Source organism: Lissotriton helveticus, chromosome 9 (assembly GCF_964261635.1).
Source record: "Lissotriton helveticus chromosome 9, aLisHel1.1, whole genome shotgun sequence".
NCBI classification, from domain to species: Eukaryota; Metazoa; Chordata; class Amphibia; order Caudata; family Salamandridae; genus Lissotriton; species Lissotriton helveticus.
Window position 1 is genome coordinate 1,265,672,261 of NC_136070.1, and position 23,767 is coordinate 1,265,696,027.

General features: G+C 45.7%; 1 protein-coding gene across 11 annotated transcripts in view; it reads right to left on the minus strand.

Annotated features, from left to right (window-relative positions):
- Positions 1 to 23,767, minus strand: part of USP19 (ubiquitin specific peptidase 19) — a 377,062-nt gene that overhangs the window by 331,133 nt on the left and 22,162 nt on the right. For 5 of the 11 annotated variants that reach the window (XM_078661823.1, XM_078661822.1, XM_078661816.1 and 2 more), the window contains exons 1-2: positions 11,104 to 11,376; positions 6,699 to 6,746 (exon numbers count right to left, since the gene is read on the minus strand). In XM_078661823.1, coding sequence (XP_078517949.1) covers positions 6,699 to 6,746; positions 11,104 to 11,245 — 190 coding nt within the window. In that variant the 5' untranslated portion in view covers positions 11,246 to 11,376. Of the gene's footprint in view, positions 1 to 6,698; positions 6,747 to 11,103; positions 11,381 to 23,767 lie in introns of those variants that run through there. The other 6 variants (XM_078661825.1, XM_078661824.1, XM_078661818.1 and 3 more) reach the window with 2 other exon arrangements.

Consider the following 23,767-nt stretch of genomic DNA (forward strand, 5'->3'; position numbering starts at 1 on the left):
CCAGTGACAGGCCACAGCATACCATCCAATGACAAAGCATAACATACCATCCACTGACAGGCCATAGCGCAGCATACCATCCAGTGACAGGCCATAGCGCAGCCTACCATCCAATGACAGGCCATAGCGCAGCATACCATCCAGTGACAGGCCATAGCGCAGCCTACCATCCAATGACAGGCCATAGCGCAGCCTACCATCCAATGACAGGCCATAGCGCAGCATACCATTCCATCCAGTGACAGGCCATACCATACCATCCAATTACAAAGCATAACATACCATCCAATGACAGGCCATAGCGCAGCATACCATCCAATGACAGGCCATAGCGCAGCATACCATCCAATGACAGGCCATAGCGCAGCATACCATCCAATGACAGGCCATAGCGCAGCATACCATCCAATGACAGGCCATAGCGCAGCCTACCATCCAATGACAGGCCATAGCGCAGCATACCATCCAGTGACAGGCCACAGCATACCATCCAATGACAAAGCATAACATACCATCCAATGACAGGCCATAGCGCAGCATACCATCCAGTGACAGGCCATAGCGCAGCCTACCATCCAATGACAGGCCATAGCGCAGCATACCATCCAGTGACAGGCCATAGCGCAGCCTACCATCCAATGACAGGCCATAGCGCAGCATACCATCCAATGACAGGCCACAGCATACCATCCAATGACAAAGCATAACATACCATCCAATGACAGGCCATAGCGCAGCATACCATCCAGTGACAGGCCATAGCGCAGCCTACCATCCAATGACAGGCCATAGCGCAGCATACCATCCAGTGACAGGCCATAGCGCAGCCTACCATCCAATGACAGGCCATAGCGCAGCATACCATCCAGTGACAGGCCACAGCATACCATCCAATGACAAAGCATAACATACCATCCAATGACAGGCCATAGCGCAGCATACCATCCAATGACAGGCCATAGCGCAGCATACCATCCAGTGACAGGCCATAGCGCAGCCTACCATCCAGTGACAGGCCATAGCATACCATCCAATGACAAAGCATAACATACCATCCAATGACAGGCCATAGCATAGCATACCATCCAATGACAGGCCATAGCGCAGCATACCATCCAATGACAGGCCATAGCGCAGCATACCATCCAGTGACAGGCCATAGGGCAGCATACCATTCCATCCAGTGACAGGCCACAGCATACCATACCATCCAATGACAAAGCATAACATACCATCCAATGACAGGCCATAGCATAGCATAGCATAGCATACCATCCAATGACAAAGCATACCATTCCATCCAGTGACAGGCCATAGCATAGCATACCATACCATACCATCCAATGACAAAGCATAACATACCATCCAATGACAGGCCATAGCATAGCATACCATCCAATGACAAAGCATACCATTCCATCCAGTGACAGGCCATAGCATAGCATACCATACCATACCATCCAATCCAATGACAAAGCATAACATACCATCCAATGACAGGCCATAGCATAGCATACCATCCAATGACAGGCCATAGCGCAGCATACCATCCAATGACAGGCCATAGCGCAGCATACCATCCAATGACAGGCCATAGCGCAGCATACCATCCAATGACAGGCCATAGCGCAGCATACCATCCAGTGACAGGCCACAGCATACCATCCAATGACAGGCCATAGCGCAGCCTACCATCCAATGACAGGCCATAGCGCAGCATACCATCCAGTGACAGGCCATAGCGCAGCCTACCATCCAATGACAGGCCATAGCGCAGCATACCATTCCATCCAGTGACAGGCCATAGCATAGCATACCATACCATTCCATCCAGTGACAGGCCATAGCATAGCATACCATACCATACCATCCAATGACAAAGCATAACATACCATCCAATGACAGGCCATAGCATAGCATACCATCCAATGACAGGCCATAGGGCAGCATACCATTCCATCCAGTGACAAAGCATAACATACCATCCAATGACAGGCCATAGCGCAGCATACCATCCAATGACAGGCCATAGCGCAGCATACCATCCAATGACAGGCCATAGCGCAGCATACCATTCCATCCAGTGACAGGCCATAGCATACCATACCATACCATACCATGCCATACCATCCAATGACAAAGCATAACATACCATCCAATGACAGGCCATAGCATAGCATACCATCCAATGACAGGCCATAGCGCAGCATACCATCCAATGACAGGCCATAGCGCAGCATACCATCCAATGACAGGCCGTAGGGCAGCATACCATTCCATCCAGTGACAGGCCACAGCATACCATAGCATACCATCCAATGACAAAGCATAACATACCATCCAATGACAGGCCATAGCATAGCATAGCATACCATCCAATGACAAAGCATACCATTCCATCCAGTGACAGGCCATAGCATAGCATACCATACCATACCATCCAATGACAAAGCATAACATACCATCCAATGACAGGCCATAGCATAGCATAGCATAGCATACCATCCAATGACAAAGCATACCATTCCATCCAGTGACAGGCCATAGCATAGCATGCCATACCATACCATCCAATGACAAAGCATAACATACCATCCAATGACAGGCCATAGCATAGCATACCATCCAATGACAGGCCATAGGGCAGCATACCATTCCATCCAGTGACAGGCCATAGCATAGCATACCATACCATACCATACCATCCAATGACAAAGCATAACATACCATCCAATGACAGGCCATAGGGCAGCATACCATTCCATCCAGTGACAAAGCATAACATACCATCCAATGACAGGGCATAGCATAGCATAGCATAGCATAGCATAGCATAGCATACCATCCAATGACAAAGCATACCATTCCATCCAGTGACAGGCCATAGCATAGCATACCATACCATACCATCCAATGACAAAGCATAACATACCATCCAATGACATTCCATAGCATAGCATAGCATAGCATACCATACCATACCATCCAATGCCAAAGCATAGCTTAGCATAGCATAGCATACCATCCAATGTCAGGCCATAGCATAGCATACCATCCAGTGACAGAGCATAGTATACCATCCAATGACAGACCATAGCATACTATCCAATGACAGACCATACCATGCAATGACAGTCCATACCATTCTATACTACACTATACCATGCATACTATGCAATGAAATGACACGCCATAACATACAGTACAAGATGACATACAATAACAGACCGTACTAAAGTGACTAAGCATATTATTATTATGCGATATACAACAATAATATACACACAGATGTAGATTTAAATATATTTGATATATTATAGCGTAATAGTACTTTTGTGCAAAAGTTGTACAACGCAACGAAAATAAATTTTGACAAAGCCAAGATCTTGCATAGGGGATCTGTTGGCTTTGCCAGTGTTAGTCAATACGTGCTTTTAATGCAGTTGAAATGCGAATACAGAGTATCTTGTAGCCTAACTACCCATCAGGGAAAGGAGAAAGCTGGAGTCAGGTTTTCGAACCCCTAGACTACAGCAACATCTCTGTGGCTGACGCCCAACCCCTCTAGCCATCCTCTTGGCTAATAAGGTGTGCAGGGTAATAGTTTCCATCCAAACCCACCTAAGTGAGTCTGCCATTGAAACAAGGGAAAGGGATGTTTGGCTGGGGAGAAAGAACCTAAGAGAAACTAACTCTGAACGGGGCAGGGGAAAGCACACAAGACAAGTAGCTGGAGCGCCAGGCAGGGTTGTTTTGCAAGGGGGCGCGATCAACTCCGAGCATGGGTGTGGAGAGGCAGGGATTGGGGGGGCAAGCAAACGAGAGTAACATGGGGTGGGGTTGTACGGGCAAAAGCACAGAAGGGATAAAGCAACACATGACAAGGGGAAAGGGATGTGGGGGCAAGCACACAAGAGAACAACATGGAGCGTAGGGGATGGTTAGCAGAGGGGGCAGAGAGGTGTAAATCACAGGCACTTTCATGTAGTGCATAATAACAAAGAAAATAAGAAGTTCCCTAAAAGTGAGCAGTGAAAGAATACAAGTAAAAAAGTTCCAAGGGAGAAAAATAAAAACACACGAAAGACAAGGCATGCCATCAAATAAGAAGCAAGCAAAGGAGTGACAATAATGCCAACTAATGGTAAGGAGTTGGCGGTCTCTAAGCCAGAGAGTGACAATAAAGCCAACCAATGGTAAGGAGTGGGCGGGCTTTAGCCCACTAAATGATCTTGGTAAACCGACAAGAGGTATTTTTCTACCAGACAACGTTGTCGGGTAGGCTCGACCTAAAAAACAAGACCATCCTTCATGCAGCTACAAAAACGGAACTGGACCAGTTACAGACAACTGCCAGCCCAAGTGACTTTATGCCAGAGAACTTATCCACGTCCTCCAAAAGGCCATGCTCAGAAACACCACACTTATTTCTCATGCTGAACAACAACACATGTCAATTTATTAAAGATGTTTTCCATAAATGTGCCACATGCAAGTCAGTGTTTATTTCACGGTGCCGGCCCGAATTTTCATTGCATATGCAGATTCAGGATATAATTTTATTTTTAAAAAACTAACTGCCTCCTCTACTCTTTCCTTGCCCCATTCCTAACTAAATAAACGTTTCCACTTACTTCAACGCAATCATCCATTTCCAAAGCTGTGGTCTACTACTACAAAAAGAAAGAGTAAAACCCTCCCATAATTCCCATCTCTGCCGAAACCTCTTCCTGTTGAATTTTTGTGCCCCTCTCCTTACTAGGCCTGTTTAGGTTGGAAGGGCTCCTCCCGGATTTGTTCCACTGCTTTCTAGGAAGGTGCTGGGGCCCTTCACAGCATTTGCAGGACTCTTTTTCCGAGGCAAGGTGGTTTGGGTTATTTCTTCCCCCTGTGACTGTACCCTGCGGAGAATTTAGGTTTTGTTTTAACGTTGTCCCATGGTGCAGGAGGGCCAACGGGATATTCACGCTTGGAAAAAACTTCTGGTTCCCCACCCTTTCCCCAATGCCCAGGAGACTTCAATTCCACCTCCCTGTTGTTCCTTACAATGGCAGGCCCAATCCTGCTCCGTTTGCTGAACGTGGGGCAGACAGTCTCGCGTGTTTTCATTAGAAACTTGTACGAGGGCCCGCTGATGTTCTCGTTTATGGTGCTAGGGCCCACATTTTAAACAAGGCTGTTTAGAAGCTCTTTTTCAAATGCGACATACCCACAAGACACTACTTGGGGCGGTTTCTGTCAAACAATACTTCCTTTTTCTTCTCTCCATTAGGCTACTCAGCCTTATAGAGGCAGGGAGGTGCTCTCCTAAAAACAAGGGAAGGGAGGGGTGCGTTAGGGCTTTTAGATTGCCTTGGGATCATTTCTCGTCAATACAGCCTCTAGTTTCAACAGTGTTTAGGGGTTTGCACCAGTTATGAATGAGGGTTAAGAGTGTCTTCCTTTCATGTTTCTACCTACGGTCTGACCCTTTTTGCACAAAACTTATTTTGAAGATTTGGAGAAGGTTTCTGACAGATTCCTTACGTTCAAAGGTTTCTTATTTGTTGTTGCAACTACAAGAAGAAGAAGAATGGCGCAGCTGGGTGCCCTGGATCCCAAATTCCTTAAGTTTTCCATAAGGATCAACAAGACACACTTCCTGCTCTACAAACAGATTCCTCTGATTCGAGTGCTGTAAAATGTACCTGAAGAGATCAGCGGAACACAGAAAATAAGACAGTCCCTGCACGAATTTCGATCGAGTTTAAAGTGAAAAAACATCTACTTCCACCTTAGGGTGATGGGTAAAAATGATCATGTTCCTAGCCTACCAGGACTGTGGGAAAGAGATTCCTGGTGCAGTGAAGTCTCATTCTACCGAGGGAATGGCAGCGCCATGGGCAGAGCACGAAGGGGTTTCTACTGCAGATATCTGCGGAGCTGCCACCTGGACCTCCCCTTCCACTTCTTATTATAGATTGCAAGTTGCTCCGCGTGCCAAATTGACAACCAGATCAGAGCTCATTCAGAAGTCCATTTCGCTTGATTATTCCTGCCTTTCCTTTTTCTGCGGCTAAATGAGTATTTTTGTTTCTGTTTTTGTTGGGCATCCTTCTTAGGGAAAAAAGGATCAGAGGATAACAGAAGAGAGGAATAAATGAGAATAAATTATTTTCTTTCTGAATTCCTGCAATCTGGTTGTGTTTATTGGTTCACAACTACTAACGTAAGTTATCAGCTGATGAAGGATTCTTAGCTTGGGCAATTCTCACTTAGTAATGAATGGGACGAGGAAGGAGAAGAGGAGGTAATGCCTGGATTACTTATTAGTAATCTTCATTACTTCAATACTTTCTCACTCGTCCCAGTACTTTCGGTTCTCTGCCCCGCTCACCCAACTTCCTTCGTTATCCTTATTTTTGAAGGGTTTGCTACCTACAGGAAGAGGTTTTGGGAAGGATGGGATTTCTGGGAGGGGTTTATTCTCTTATTTTTTTTAAAGTAGAAATGGATGAGCGCTTTGGGAAAGGGTGACTGCATTGAAGTAAATGGAGACATTTAGTCAGTCTGTAACTACTGGGACGTGTAAGAAAGAGCTGGAGTCATACAGATTACAGGTAAGTAAGCCACACTTTTCATGAGACATTTAAAACAAACAGTTAGTCATTGTTATACGTCATCTGAGAGGTCAGCACTCAGTCGTGTGGTGCACTTACCGTCTACGTCCTGATCTGAACCAATGAATTCCTCAGATGGGGAACACTCTGCGGATCAAGTGAAAGTCACCACAGTATAAACACAGAAGCATAAATAAACTGTAAAACGCGGCTCTTATTGAAAGATGCCAAATAAACTGGTTTCATTTTGTTTTATCTGAAGGTTTTGGGAAAAGTATATGTTTACGCCAGAATAGTGGAAGCACTGCTAACAAATGTACACACAATGGATGCTTTTCGGTCATGTACTGTACAGATTAACTAAAGAAGGTGATGTCTAGATACCTCTAATGCCTGGTTAAAGTGAAAATACAGCTCAAAACATTTCCACTAAAAATAACTGTGTCAGAGTAAAAGGTTTCAGTTACAAGAGGATATTTTGCAGTCAGACCGATGGGGTGGGGGGGGGGGGGGAGAATCTCATCTATGCTAGCAGGGTTTGCTTCAAGCAGAGTACTTGAAGCACTGCAGAGACCTCTGCTGCAGAGGTCCCTGGGTATTTATGCTAATTAGGGAAAATGCAGACAAACGAGAGGCCTTTACCAGCAAACAAAACATTTCTAGTGCTCAAGGAGATCTTTTTGACAGAACCCATTTATCACAAACAAGGAATGGGTTCATAATCGGATTCTGTTATCTCTTAATTGCCCTCTGTGATTTAACTGCTGAAGCACTTCTGGTTACTCAAAATCTAACAAACACGGTGAAGGCAGTCACTGCTTGTGTGGCTTAGATTTCATTCATGAGCACAAAGGTGCAATGCTGAGCAGGGATCCCTTCATTCTAGCCCAGGCATCTCAACAATCAAGGCCCTCGAGAATGCGGTCTCCCAACGCAGCCAAGTCCCTCGAAGAAGGGATTTGGAGCCATGTTTGAGAACTTTTTTCTGGGGCTGAGGGAGTGCTTTTCTGTTATTCTTTGATGTATGATTTACAGGACTGCTGGACTACCTAGAAGCTGCAAAAACATTCACTATCTCAAAGAAAAGACGTATGCATTGGCACTCACCCGCAGAACTGTGCACCAAGCACCTTACATAGGTTTTCTGCTGGAGAACGCAAATATAGGTCCCTCATGTCCAGACAAAGCACGTCTGAGAACCAGACTTGGCAAACTCAAACCAGAGGCATCTGCATGTCCTAGCAGCCCAGTCTATGATCGGTATCAGAGCGGGATAAAAGACACAAAAGAACACACCCGACCTGTCCAACATCAGGCCAATCATTAGCGAGCGAGTCTCCGTAACCATTCAGCAAGTGAACTGGTTGCATCTGGTGTTCAGGAAAAGGGAAGAAAGAGTCGTTTGATGCACAATCCCAGGCCTTGAAAATCGTGAAAAGGACTTCTAAAGAATATCCCATTTGTGTGCCCAGAGAGAATACTCATTCTAGCTGTCCTTTATTATGGTTTTATATGGGGTTTATTGCACAATTTACGTGCCAAACCTTTTCAGGGCTCAGCTCATGCATGGGCTTTTAAGAGCTCAGCCAAACGCTCTGGCTCGGCTCTCCCTATTAATTTGTTGGCTCGTCCACCTCTAATGCGTAGGATACATTTTCCTTAGCTCTGCAAGGCTTAAGTCTGAATATTTTTATGGAGCTAAACACTTGTAAAGAGATTCATGGTTACTGTGTGCCTGCAAAAATGTAAACAAAAAAAGTCATTACATTTGCCCAAGCTTTTACTGTGTGGTTCCCTCGGGAGGGCACCATAATAGGTGTGCACCGTAGGGCCCCATGCCTATCCTGGACAGTGCCCAGCTGAAAGATCACCCACCAGACATTCCCTGCGGCTGGTAGAAGTACTTTGTTTGGGCCGAAGCACCAGCTTGGTATTTGGAGTTAGGAAGCCTACACCTCACCACCTAACCCCTTATTGGAGCCCCGACTGGACTGTTCCCATGAGGCACTGGGTAAAGATGGATTTGCTTATAGCTGTGCCTGGACTGGGGTGGCAGAGTGAGCTAAAGAATGATGATGCATTCAACCCAGATCTGTGACTGGGGCGGAGTGTTTGAAAATTTTCAACACTACGTCCATCATCTCCTTCTGTTTGCTTTGTAGCCCCCAGATGTGACACATGGGTACAAGACGTTAAGTCCAGGGCAGAAGTGGAGGAGAGAGCTCTCCACAGGGAGGAGCCAGAGGGATCCGGAAGATGCCCGTTAGGCCTCAGAACGCAATCCTAGGGAGCTGGGAGCAGTCGGTAAATGCCTCTGAGTCAGACCGAGAAGCTTCTGATGATCCCGGAGATATAACCAGAGGAGAGGAGATGGATGGGGAGAGTGGCGGGGAGATGCCGGCTGTCGCTCCGTAGAGTTACCCAGATTAGGGCCCTCATTCATCTCTTGATTTGAGGGGTCAGACCAGTCGCTCCTTACCTGCACCTGGACTCGGGGATTCATACTTCAGACATTATTAGGTACAGTTAAGACTCCAATGCTTATTGATGAACAGCCCACCCAGGCAAACTAGTTTATGGACTTAGATAATGGCCCTCAAACAGTTTTGTTCGCATTGCACTTTTTTCTTTCTGCGTTGTAGTTTATTTTTCAACTGGACTACTACATTATGCGACACCCACCTTTTGTGACTCAATCAGACAGCCCCCTTCCTTTAATGCTCCTGTCACAGAGCTAACTGGGATATGACACTCAATCCACGACTAATCGATATAAGTTGAGATCCTGTCACGATGAGATAAAAGCAGACTGTCAAATACATAGCAGACCACTATGCTTGTATGGGGAAAATGTCAAGGATATGAAATGGTCAATATAGGGATCTTTACACATATCACGGTTTGCTCTGTTGATGTTGTAATGGAACGTATAACAAAATGTATCAGATGTTTAAGGGAAAAAAACACTTGCCAAGGCTTTAAAGAAATGTAGAAAAGCCTTCAAGCACTGGAAGGCCACCAACTATTTCTGGATTCCGTAAACAAATAGTTGCTGCATTTGAAGAGAACGGAAATTGAGACAGTGTGCAACCAACAGCAAAGGTTACTTAGTTTGGGAATGAATAAAAAATGGATTGTAATAGAGTAGCATTTTGTTACAGGACAGGCTTCTGCTGCTAAAGATATTACTATCAAGATACAGGTAATTGTTTGTTAGCTGTTTTAATGAAAAAGATAACTTGTGCAATGCGTTATGCATTTTACAACCTGTTTTCTTTGTGGTCATTTGCCAAGGCCACGCAAATGAACAAATAAAATGGCAGATGAACAAGCAGTCTTATTTATAACTGGGTCACAGTGATCACCTATAACATTACAAAGGCTCTTACTTCTGCAAGGAAGCTTTTTAAGGAGTACCATAGACCTGGACGGTTTCATGATATTATGTCAAATTGTACATAGAGCTGAAACAGATGAGCACGGCATGACAGCACCAACTTCCTAGGTTCCTTCCATGCACTGGCAGTCTTCAGCATTAGGGACACCAACGCACCTTGAATTTCTCTAGTCTGCGATAGGCTACCGGTATCATAGTTCCTGGACTTGTGTGTCTTTCTTTCTCTCCCCTCAACTCCCTGTCCCAGCCTGCTCACTGTTTGGCTAACGTGCCTGTTCTCTGCCACCCTGCTTAAGATCCTGCTTTTCCTACAGTCCTGCAACTAACCACCAAATGGATGAATTTCCAGCCTGACTGCAGGGGCATCTCACAATATCAACTGTAAAAGTGGTAACCGGATTGGATGGCAAAATCCTTGTCTCGTCTACAAAACCATCAGCTCTCAAAAAAGGCAATGCCAACACCTACAGTAAAACAAAAGTTACAGGGTTCATAATATCACAAGGGACGTCTTTGAGAAACACTCCATGTAACTCATTCAGAGTAGGAATATGAGAAGTTTTCGGACTGCAGCAAAACGGAAGCAACAAATTTATATCACAAAAGTAATTCCTTGTAAAATATGGTTCCTCTCCATTTTGACTTCAGTCTATCCCAGAAAGGGACAGAAATTTCTGAAACAGTTTGTAAACTCAGGCATCAAATCCTATTCAGGTAGCCAAATGTTGCTAGAGACCACTTTCTAAGCTGGGCCAGAACTGGCACTTTCTCCTCCCAGTTGCTCAAAAATGCTCCACTACAAGATTGATAAAAAGCAGATATAACAAATTGCATTAAACAGACCTGTGTGGAGTAGAGACTTGCATCTGAAGGGAATATATCAATATACATTGCACAAGTCTGAGAACAGGCTGCGATGCAAGCAACAGAAGAACTTCTGAGAAAACATGGGGGACTGCATGTCACTGAAGTGGACAGAATTTGCTGACGTTTAATAAAGAGCATAGATATTTTTTAGGCTGTAACCTCTCCAGCAAAGCTTGAAAAGAGATTTGAGCATTTATAACTATTTATATATGGAGCAGTGAAATGTCTCGCAAGTCGTACCTCTCTTCGAATCACCGCTGCACAACCTCTTTCCTTCTTTACTCTCTAGGTTAGCCCGGTCTTTCAGTTTCTTCTTGTTGGACGCATCATCGACCCCACGAGAGGTTCTTCTCTGCCCAGTGGCACCTGCACTGCTGGACATTTTTACCCGTTTGATCGGCACAAACGGCTCAGTGGGGTCGGTGATGGAGTCTGGGTTAGGGGTTGGACGTTTTCTACCTGGCCCGGCTATCTTGGCGACTCTGCGTGGTCAAATTCTCCAACAATGAATAAATGGCTGGAAAATAAGAGAAAGAAACTAAAATTAAGAAACATCATGTAATAATAAAAACATTAAGAGTCTAGGAAAATTTAAGAGGACGATTTAGTGATCAACAAGAATAGCTGCTGCGCGCTTGTTATGGTATTACTATTTGTAGAGCGCACGTTTACTAATGGTTTCTTGGTACTTGAAAATAAAGGGAAAAGGTCTTCTGCTCAAAATTCCAGAAACTATGCAAACACATATCAAAGATGGTTCTTTCTCACCACACAAACATTAGGAATGCAAAACAAGTGTTTAAACTTCAACCGTGCACAGTCCTTTTGCAAATGTGGATGTGCAATACATGGCATTGCGTGAAAAAGTACACATCTTCAAGTTGGCCTGTGAGCTTTGTCAGCCAAGGTGCCATGTTCTTACCCGGGTACAGCCTGTTTGGCACTCGGTGGGAGGGTGAGATGCGTGTTCTGGCATGCAAAAGAATACTCAAAAACGCAACCAATCTGTTACTTTCTCCCACTGTGTGTGGTGTTTACAGTAAAGGGGTGGTTCCAAAATCTCAAGATAAGAACTCTCACATATGAACAAAATACCATGCTCTATGTAGTAACACTGCATAAAGTTCCACATGTAGTTTTTACTGAACAAGACCAGCAGAAGGAAGGAGCAACGAAAATGCAGTTGTACAGTAAAGGATCAACCAAATGACATCTCAAAGACTAACCCCGCCCGAACTCCATACAAGAACAGTGGGGTTCAGAGATTCACCTTCTAGACCTTACCCAACCTGATGCAACCTAACATACTCCACTATGAAAACAGGTTTCTGGAGAAAAGCTTTGTTGCAGGGAAGGACACCACACACATTGCTCTGTGAGGCTGCACTGCATGAATTACTTCAGAAAAGTTAATCATGTCACAACACCTTGCCCTTTAACCCAATGCAGTCGACTGAAAGCTAAATGATGCTCTTTTGAGCCTATTGCTTTCAATCTCATCAACTTCATGCACTGAAAGTGTTCACCTCTTACAATGTGATTTATTTTTTTCTTCTTCTCAAATCTCTCCCTTTAGGTCATCGCCAAAGTGTCAGTAATACAGATAATTATCCCATGAAGCGAAGCTTTGCTGATGAACAGTGATGAACAGTGGTGCTAAGACGACCCGCTCCCACTCAGTCATCACTCTGCGTTCACTCTCAACACTCTACTTGAGCGGATCAAAGCATTGTCACATTGTTGAATCACTCAGAGGTTCATCAGAAAATAGAAATACTTCTGTACACTCTGCCTCAAACCATATCAATAGACATAGGAGGCAGAAATGGACAAAAGAGCTAAATGAAAATAGCCAATGTGACATACCAAAATCACTGGCTTCACCTCAGGCTGGGCGAGCCAGAAACACAAACTAAAGTTCAGCTCTGATGAACCAAACAACATCCGATGTGACTAGAAATGATACTTAAGCTCTGAAGACGGTCATTGGATCACAAACGTAAAATACATTACAAAATGTACAGAGACCACAGAATTACATGAATATATTCCACTAAACACCCATCCTTTGAGCACGCAGCTTTCAAACGTTTGCAGCCTCTTTCTACTGCTGTGAGATATGGTGGTTTAAAGAAGAGGCTTGCATCAATTTCCACCTGTCCATGGAAAGCGTTGGGTATAGAGGGATATATCGTGGCTGCTCCTCACCTGTGAATTTTGGCTGTAAATGGCTGTCCATACGACAGAGACCCAAAAATGTGTTCCTCGGAGTGAATATACCATGTTTTTTGCTGTAATCCCAACACCAATAGTTCCTCTTTTCACTAGTAGACTCTGGAATGCAGTTGGAGTTCCAACTCTTTCCCCCCTTAACTTTGCCGAGCACGTGTCACCATGCCACTGAGTCCCAGCAGCCCTGTTAACTGAGATTATATTTTCTTTGAAAAACAAAAAAGTTGGCACACAGAATAAATCATTTTACTGCGATTGCATCCAGGTTCATTTTTGGATGTTGTATTTTTGAGCGTTTAAACTCTTTTTGGATTTCATCACAGTTTTAGCACATAGTGAGCAGCTTGCGCTTAAACCTGTTAATATTCACTCAGGTGTAGAAAGAGCCACTTAGAAACCAAGGCAAATGAAAGACCTATGACAGCATATGTGACGTACTGTAACATCTAACATGTTTGTCCCCCCTGTCTACGTACTAGAAAACATTTCCTAGCGATCTGAGTACTGAAGATTTTCCTTTGTAGGAGATAATTCACAGAACTGCCCACATGGGATAACAATGTTCAAAGATGCCAATCTTTTTGTGTTCTTTGGTCTTCCCATGTAAGCACTACAGAACTCTCAGGGTTGTATCTCGACCCTAAGAAAATGTTAGAGCCTTCGCATTTAATTTGTGGCCCACTAGATTTATTACCCTGATTTCTAAAGAAGCACATTTAACTGGGATTTCAAAATCCAAGTTGGCCCCCATAAAGAACTTACTGAAGCAGTGCTTCATTGAACCACTAGACTCCTGCTCTCCACACGAAAGCTTATGCTCATCCTCGAAGAACTACATAGGCTGCCCTTCTCTTTAGGGATCAAATTCAAAACAGGACGTCTTACCTACAAAGTCATCCATTTAAATCACCACATTCATTCTTAACTCCTCAACATCTTAGGAGTATATAGAGGTCTGAGGAGTAGATTCACAGAACTCATTTCAACACTCAAATGTAAACAATTACAAGAGTAAAAACAGAGCCTTCTCTTGTCCAGTTCCGTCTGGACCTCTCTTCTGCTCATCTTCGAACAGCACAAACCTTCAAGACACTAGGAAACAACTGAAGGATGCACCTGATGAAGCAACACAAACAATCTAAACCAAGAAACAGAATTCCAAATTAATGAAAATCTCGAACCCACTGTTGCCACCGACATGTCCAGGTCCCACTTGACCTATACATTGTTAACAGTTTTCAGGTCTCGCCTGAGCCAGCGCATGCGCTGCTCTGGCGAGACATTTAGCGGGTGGGCTTTAAAAAGCTGAGCACAGCTTTTTGTGTGGCCTCGAGCATACGGTTACGCACCGTTACGAGCAGAGGCGCCATCTGGCTTTCCTCTGTCATCATGGCTCATTCACTTTCACGGCTGTGCGGCCGCGTCACTTTCACAGCCGCGCGGCACGCCCCTTCACTTCTTAGTCATCCTCCCCGTCGCCTTCTGCTCCCTGTGTGCTCCCTCTGGATGCATACCCCCATGTTCTGTGTACTTCTCACCCACCTTCCTTCACGCTGTGTTGTACTTGCCCATGTGTTCTTTTCCCCTGCTTCCCGTGTTGCTGTCACCTTCATGTGCTGCTCGCTGTCATGCATGCTTTTCCCCTGCGCGCTTTTCTCTCTCCCGCTCCCTGCCCCCGTTCTGTGTTCTTCTTTCACGGTCATGCGTGCTTTTCCCCTGCGCTGCATGCTTTTCTCTCTCCCGCTCCCTGCCCCCGTTCTGTGTTCTTCTTTCAATGTCCGCTTTTCCAGTGCTGCTGGCTGTCATGCGTGCTTTTCCCCTTTTCTCTCTCCCACAGCGCGCGATCACTTTCACTTTCGCGGCCGCGTCACTTTCACGGCCGCGAGGCCAATGCTCGTTTAGTAAAGGCATTCTTAATGCAGCTAAACAATGACTGGGAGCACGTACCCGGGTATGCAGTGTGTGCACAGGTAGCATTTATTCATCTCTAGTATTAATTGACACCATTGAATAAATAGAATGAAAACTGCACCGAAATGTTACTGTGCCTGTGAGCCTGTCGCTACAGCACTTCCTTCTCGTTAATGCATCCAATAGGGCTAAGGCGGCTGCAAGGTGCTCTCAGTCCTCTGATCTGTATAAGCTTTAGGGTCAATAGCTTCTGTACAACCTCCAACGTGGTTTCAAGGCAACAGTTGGGTGGTCACTTTTTAGTGCCGCCCATTCCAGGTCTCCCTCCATGCTCAGTATGGCAGACGATCTGGACGAGCTCCAGGATGAAGTAGAGTCTCGCATCTGCAGCTCTACTAACAATGCTGACACCAGACGAGTGGCGAAGACCAGATCCCAGACCAACAGGTTGGCACTGTGCACCAGTCTTTTTTAGGATCCTATTAGTATTTTAGGGTAATTGCTAGCCCAGTGTAACGTTATTAGTGCTTCTGTTATGTAATTCGTTTAGGTCCACGGTCTGCCCGCCTTGGGCAAGGAGAATTTGGTTTTAGGACAAATTTGTTTGGTTTGTCCTCACCTAACATGGCCGCCACTGGGCGCTTAATTCTTTTATTTTTAATATCACCTTTGCTAAGGTTGCTCAATAACTTCTTAACACCTAGGACGCAGGGATAAACTCATGTGGCTCAATTTAGCGCCAAAACGGATTCTGGGCTTCGTAGTCAGGGGGCACTTAATTTGTTCCTGTTTCACGAATTCTCCTGAAATTAGCGGGTTGTGAGTTGTAAAAGAAAAGCCTAGAACTGGAGCACTGGCTACTCTGCGACATCAAGCCATCTGGTAACGTGACCTGAAGCTACCTGGTAACGTGGCACTGCATGAAGTAAGAATGTCTGTTTACAGTAACTTGAAGTAGTAATTGAGTAGGATGCAGGACGTTTTCCTGTACATGCGTGTTTGACAAACGTTTTTGCTTTCCAGTTGCCTCAAAGTTCTCTACATGGACCTACTTTATGGAGACTTTCTTGGGTGCAGAATTACACCCTTATCGTCCACTATTCCGTGCCACTGTCTGTATAATTAAAGTATAACCCTTGCATACAGGTGTCTAACATTGGATACTAACAGAAAACTCTACACCACACCTAATGGATTTAAGAGAGACTTTCTAGTGTAACACAGAAATACATAGTCTGACACGTAGGGCGTGAGTCAAGAAATATTGAACTTTTGTTTGGGCCGAATGTTTGGCTCTAGCTCGGTCCTTGGCCATAAGAACTTGCTCGTTCAAAAGAGATAGGCAGGCATCCCAGCCATTACGTTTTTCCATCCTTTAATGACTCTTTTAAAATCGGTATCTGCCAAACGAGGTACGGAAGAGCGCATTTTAGCTTATTTTTTTGCCGTAGAGCTTTGCACTTCCACGCGGTAGCGCTGGAACAATTTTCAGAGTGGGATGCTCCCATCAATGTTATATCACAGAAGTCATAGGAATTATGAAAACTGTAGTGTCACACTAAGGACAAGTGTAACAAACTATGCCCATTTAGCAGGAGAGGGGTAAGGGTGTGGTATATAGCTGGTGGTGCACTTTGGAGCACTCGGTCTCTCACACATTACTAAAGAATGGTGGGATAGCACACACTATAGACTGCACATTAACCTTTGAAATGGTCACTAAATTCGCACAGTCCGGCAGCTTTACTGATAAAACTATACAGCACAGAAACAATAATGTATGGGAACCCTGCTTCACAAATAAGTATCGTTTGCAAAGCACCAAGTAAAGTGCCTGGATTTGTTTTGATCATCTTAAAATCTGTTAACATCATTTGTTCAAAATTAAAATAAAAAAAATGCGATTTCAGCTTTCCTAACTACTCGTAATATATATGAAATTTGTACAGGTCATTGACAGGTATTTACATTTTGTTGTGTTAGAAAAAATGGCATCCTACAACCTTTCCTTTTACACTATCTCTACCCGAGCAAGTTTGTCACAATAGTCACTTTACAAAATGCTTTCCCTTCACAGTTAGAGAAAGAAAAGTAAATACCAATCTCCATGTTGAAAGAATTAGTAGCAATTTGTCAGCTCAGCACCACTTAAGCACAATCACAACACAATTTCACCACACACTTCCACACCTAATAATTTCAATCCAAGTCACAATTTCCACTCCACCCCACATACATCCACTCGACTCCAAAACAAAACACATTGGTTAAACAAGCATTGGCATAGCCAATAGGTCTCGCCTTTGGGACCTTCTAAGTGTTTAGCCATGCAACAGTTGATGTTGTTGCACCAAGGATATTGTGCTGCATAACTAAATACTTACAAGGTCCCAAAGCGAGACCTATTGGCTATGCCAATGCTTGTTAATACTTCGTCTGTATATGCACTGTGTTCTCTCTGAAACACACTAAAGCCTCACAATGAAGACATGCTATTAAAAAGAAGAAATACTGAATTCCAAACATAAGTCCACCTTCTGGAGAAAACCAGAACGTCCTGGCCTTGCTACCTCTGTAAAGTCAAGTGAACAGGAGCAGTAGTTTTGTTACCGAATGGCAGTGAAATAGTGTTTAAGGCCATGGGACAAAAGTGGTAAAAGAGAAGCCCAGGGAGAGATGGCTCAAGGGAACCAACGGCCACCCAGGACCCAGAGAAAAGGCCTCACCGACGCTTTACCAGTGTTTTTTTTACTACGGAGGTCTGTCTCTACATCAGCAACAGGAACAGATGTAACAGCAAGGTAGGGCACTAGGCCAAATAAATCACTGCAGAAACTTCGGTGCAAACGGTCTTTTTGATGCAGTCTGACAGACCAATCTTGCAGCATTACTAAAGCTGTGTGCAGACGCAGTGCGTCCATTAGGGCGTGGGGGCGTAGCCCCCCCCCGCCCGCAGCCGCCCGCAGCTCCGACGTTTCTGAACTTAAGTAAACTGAATAGTTTACTTAAGTTCAAAGACCGACGCCGAGGGAGAACTGACAATGCATGCCAGCCTGCATGACGTCAGCCCGCCCACCCCCTGGGCGGTCTGGCATCATGTTGACTGACATGCATTGTCAGACATGGGGGCAGCTGGCAGCAGCACAACACAAGTGCGCATGAGTGGGGACGGAGGGTGAATTTTCGCACCGTGCCCACTCATGCGCACTTGTGTTTTAACTTGTTAGCGCATGCCCATTAGGAGCCCCTCGGACTCCTAATGGGTGTGCTGCGGGCGCGGATTAACTGTGCCCTGGCGCTGCAGATTAGCTTAGGGGTTGCCACTCGGTGCTGCTGTTCCTGGTCCGGTTTGAAGATGAGGCGCCAACGCGGACCAGGAGCAGAGGCGGTCAGGTAAGTGTTCTTAATGTTATTCTCCCTTGGCGCACCTCCACCGCGACCCCCTCCCCCCGCAAACCCCCGCCACCCCCCTCGCGAGTACTGCATTGATTTGTCAGTTTGTTAAAGAAGATGAAGATAAGGCGTGTAACCACTGTTCAGGAGACCGCTTCCAGGCACCGAGGGAAGATCAGTGCTTAGTTGAGTCTGTGTGTGAGAGACTACAGGCCTCAACACTCACTGTCACTCCCACATGTTATTGAGGCTTTTGGATACAATGCAAGGGTGGGCAAAGGTGGAGTGGAGAAGTGTGGCTCAATGGTTAGAGTGGCAGACCCTGATGCAGAGGTCTATCCCGGGACCAGGGTTCAATTCCCCGCCTCGGCGGGTCTTGGGCTCAAAAATTCCACGGCCCTGATAATTCTCGCCTCGGTGCCTATTCCAATCATGGAGTCCCACTCTGCAACTCTGGGCAATAGCTTGCTTAATCTCCACAACGGCCCCCACAACGCTAAGGATGCCTGGCCTCCACCTTGGGGGTGCCCAGGAGTGGACACCTCACAGGGAAAGCCAGGATGGGTTCCACAGCGGTATTCGTACAAGCGCCTTGAGACCCTTGTGGGGGAGTAGTGCGCTATACAAGTATCAATTTAAATTTTTTTACATTTTACAAAGGGACTAAAGTGATGAGCTCAAGAAAAAGGCCAGATACCAAGGAACAGGAAAAAGTGGCTGAATGCCAGCACAGTCCCATTTTCCTTTGCAGCGTAGGCTGTTGCAGTGACGAACCGCCTACAATAACACCAGTGTCTGTGGGGGGGGGGGGCTGCTTGCATTCTTGGGTCTGTGCTGAGCACCCCCAGCTGCTCAGAGGCCCCAGCTGACGTGGTGTTATGTACTGGAGTCTGTCACCAGGCAATGTCGGGTCTAGACAGGTTGAAAGACATGAAACCTATTGAGTGCAGTGCATTGAAGGGTGAGTGATGTCTGTGTGAGTGCAGGGTGAGCAGTGTGCCTGTGTGAGTCCAGGGTGAGTGATGTCTGTGTGAGTATAGGGTGAGCAGTGTGCCTGTGTGAGTCCTGGGTGAGTGATGTCTGTGAGAGCGCAGGGTCAGCAGTGTGCCTGTGTGAGTGATGTCTGTGACAGTGCAGGGTCGGTGATGTCTGTGTGAGCGCAGGGTGAGCAGTGTGCCTGTGTGAATCCAGGGCGAGTGATGTCTGTGACAGTGCAGGGTTGGTGATGTCTGTGTAAGCGCAGGGTGAGCAGTGTGCCTGTGTGAGTCCAGGGTGAGTGATGTCTGTGTGAGTGCAGGTGGAGCAGTGTGCCTGTGTGAGTCCAGAGTGAGTGATGTGGATGGGTGAATGCTGGCTTAGTGATGTGTCAGGGAAGGGTGAGTAATGGGTCTATGAGTGCAGGGTGACTGTGCCTATGCGAATGCAGGGAGAGAGATGTATCTGTGCAAGTGCAAAGAGACTTGTCTGGCTACTCCCAGAGATGTATTGGCCAAGATACCTCTTTCTCAAATGTACTTAAGAATGCACCATTTGCCCACTCTTTTTTCAAAATGTTCTCGTTGGAGAACCCCCGAATCCCCCATAGGTGGTTGGGCCTCGCGCGCTCAGTGCAGTATTTACGCCCCACCACTTTCAAATGTCACCAGCCGCCCCTGGCTGTGTGTGGAAACACGTGAGGCCAGGCGAATTAGTGGCAGCAACTTCTCTCTTATTTGAGCCCCGCAGCAGGAGGAAGTGGCAACGAAAATCCTTTGGTAACCACAGTTCACAAATGTCAACAAAGGCAGAAAAGCGGATTGTCAGCTTACAGAATATATAAGTCACCAAGCAATGCAAAAGATAACCATGCAAATCCTAGCAACTGAAGGGGAAACAAAAACCTAGCAAGTGTCCAGACCTATTTTTTATTTATTCATAAAGTTTTATATAGAGCAAACATGACCCAAGATGGTATCAGAGCGCTTTACATTTAGGATCGTTGCATTACAAGTTACATCAGATACCAGAGCATAGTAAGGTACAGTACACAAACAATGTTTCAATAATTCGTAGGAGGGAGGGGAGGGAGGAGTAATAGCAGGGAGACGAGGAGGAACTATGCCCAATGTCTGGTTAGGTGACGGTCAAGGGGGAAACCAGGGTCAATCTCCTCATTAGCTGTCAAGCAGCTCCACCAGTTATCAGCCATGTTGCTCAGGTCTCAGCGTTCAGGAAAACCAGTTTTTAATTTATTTGATTTGCGACGGTTATACGGCGCTCTCTAGACCCGGAGGTATCAGAGTGCTTAACCAGGGGAACGTTGCATTAGAAGGTACATTAAAATGATTATAAAGCGCTGGCTAGACCCGTAGGTATCAGAGCGCCATAACAGAGGAACATTGCGTTACAAATTACATCAGTTGCAATAATGTAATAATGTACAGTAAACAAACAGCGAGATTGAGACAATTTATGGGAAAGGAGGGGAGGAAGGAGCCATAGCAGGGAGACGAGGAAGAACTGTGTCCAATGTCCGGCTGGGTAGGTGACGGTCGAGGGGGAAACCAGGGCCAATCTCCTCATTAGTTGTTTAACAACTCCATCGGGCATCAGCCATGTTGCTATGAATTACTCATTTGTCCCTTCTGACATTTTGGTCCTCAGAGCTGTTTAAACCATGTCGGACTCCAATTGTAGTGTCTGCCCTAAGATCCCTCCTTTTCTGTTGGACGAGCAGCTCTCCGTCGTAGTGCCTGACCTAAGCTCCCTCCTTTTCGGTTGGATGTGCAGTTCTCCGTCTTAGTGCCTGCCCTAAGATCCCTCCTTTTCTGTTGGACGAGCAGCTCTCCGTCATAGTGCCTACCCTAAGATCCCTCCTTTTCTGTTGGACGAGCAGCTTTCCGTCGTAGTGCCTGCCCTAAGATCCCTCCTTTTCTGTTGGACGAGCAGCTCTCCGTCGTAGTGCCTGCCCTAAGATCCCTCCTTTTCTGTTGGACGAGCAGCTCTCCATTGTAGTGCCTGCCCCAAGATCCCTCCTTTTCGGTTGGATGTTCAGCTCTCCATCGTAGTGCCTGCCCTAAGATCCATCCTTTTCTGTTGGACGAGCAGCTCTCCACTGTAGTGCCTGCCCTAAGATCCATCCTTTTCTGTTGGACGAACAGCTCTCCATCGTAGTGCCTGCCCTAAGATCCCTCCTTTTCTGTTGGACAAGCAGCTCTCCATTGTAGTGCCTGCCCTAAGATCCATCCTTTTCTGTTGGACGAACAGCTCTCCATCGTAGTGCCTGCTCTAAGATCCCTCCTTTTCTATTGGACGAGCAGCTCTCCATCGTAGTGTCTGCCCTAAGATCCCTCCTTTTCTGTTGGATGTGCAGCTTTCCATTGTTGTCTGCCCTAAGATCCCTCCTTTTCTGTTGGACGAGCAGCTCTCCATTGTAGTGGTTGCCCTAATACAATCCTGGCTGGGCTACTGTAATAGCGTGTATCTGCTCTAGTGGAGGTAAGTCACTTAGTACTGCTACTGACGCGGCCACCTATTCTCTATCTCCCGTTTTGCTTCCACTCCACACTGGCATCATGGCCAACCAGGCGTTCCTATGACTTCTCTGCATCCTAGAATGCACCATCGCACTATTGGACTGAGCAGGAGGACAAAGCGCTTAGAAGAAAGCATGCCGCATCATCTTGGTTGCACATTTGAAATGAGAGATCGTCTTTTGCAATGGATTGTTAACTGGTTCATTCGTTGTTTCTCACTAATGCTGTTTCAAAGATACACCAGCATGGATACAAGCTGTTGAATTGTCGTTGTTGATAGTGACTCCTACAGCCATAGCATTAGAAGAGAGCCCTGTGCAGATGGGAAGAGTAAATTGTCCCAGCAAACAGTGGTTGAAAGGAGCAAAAAAGAAGTCTGGCGGAAGTAATTTTTTTTTTTTTTTTTAATGGGGTTCATCCACAATTACATGATTGACAGTCCATCTGCATAAACGCAGATTTCGGGGCCTGATTATCTAGTGCAGTGCTTCCTAAACTTTTAAGAACCATGACCCATTTTACGATCGACAAACCTATGCGACCCACAAGCTTTAATAGACTAATAACAATAACAACAATTGCTTTTACACTTCATAACCTTGAGCATGTCCATAAATATTACAATGAGGCCATGATATCGATCTACCAATAATAATGGCAGATGGTAACCTGCACTGGAGTCTAGAGATGGAATATTTTCAAAGTTTGGGGGGGAAGGGGGGGGGGGGGGGGCCTGTGACATCCGAGACACTAAATTCACAAGACTTCTTAAAAATCCTGATGTTGGCATCAGTGATTTAGCAAATTTGAGAACTCTCTTCTATTGCAGAGTATCGATTAAAGCCTCATATCATTTTTGGAGTTAAAAATAAAAAAAATGTCCAGTTGTGGACCTTCGGAAAATAAATCTATATTTGCCAGTCGGTAGTTAATAGTTGGGACCAAAGCTTCCATAGGAAAAGCGTGTTTTTTGCCTATGACTTTGGCACTGCTTGACAAATCTTCACAAACATTTCACAAAACGTCCCCCCCTTTTTTTTTTTCAGCTGCTGTGTTGAAAGTTTTGGGGTGATCAATCAAGCGGAGGCCAAGAAAAAAGGGAGGACCCAAAACGCGTATCCCCCATTTTATGTCGGTCATTTTTTTAACCCTACTACAGCCCAAACCGCTGAACGAAATTACACCAAATGTAGCAGAATGGTAGATGTTGGTCCAGAAAGCGTGCTTTTGTGATTTGGTGTTAATCTGTTCAGTAGTTTCAGAGATATTTAAGTTTAAAAAATATCGATATTTGGGAGACCAACAGCCTACTGAAATCGATTGGCTGCCAACACTTCAACCAGGAAGTACTGGCAGCCAACTTGGTACTCAGTTGAACCAAGTCCCACAAAAAATATTAAAAAAAGAAAAGGGGGCATGGTAGAAACACCCTGACCCCCTAGACCTGCACCTGCCTTTGCCCAATTGCGTGCTGTCTTTCTTAGAAAGACGCACGCAAAGTCCAATAGCCTGCGAGGAAAACAAAACCACACGCACAAGCATGTGGTGAGCTTTCTGAAGCCCCCTTACTAAAAGTCTCGCACAGCAGCGCATGCGCGCTGCTCTAGGCTCGACCTAAAAAGTGGGTGCTATGGGTGGGACTAGGGCACTCACACTACAGGCCAGGCCCCGGGGCCAAATATCGGCACAAAAGGGGAGCCACCTTCCACTTTAAAAACAAAAAAGGGGCATGCCCGGGTGAGGGATGGGGTCCTAGAGGCCGAAAATGGCCCATATGCCGGGAGGGGGAATGCGGGGGGGTGGGGGCTTACTGGAGGTAACAGGAGGGATCATTGACTTCCAAGGACCCTCTG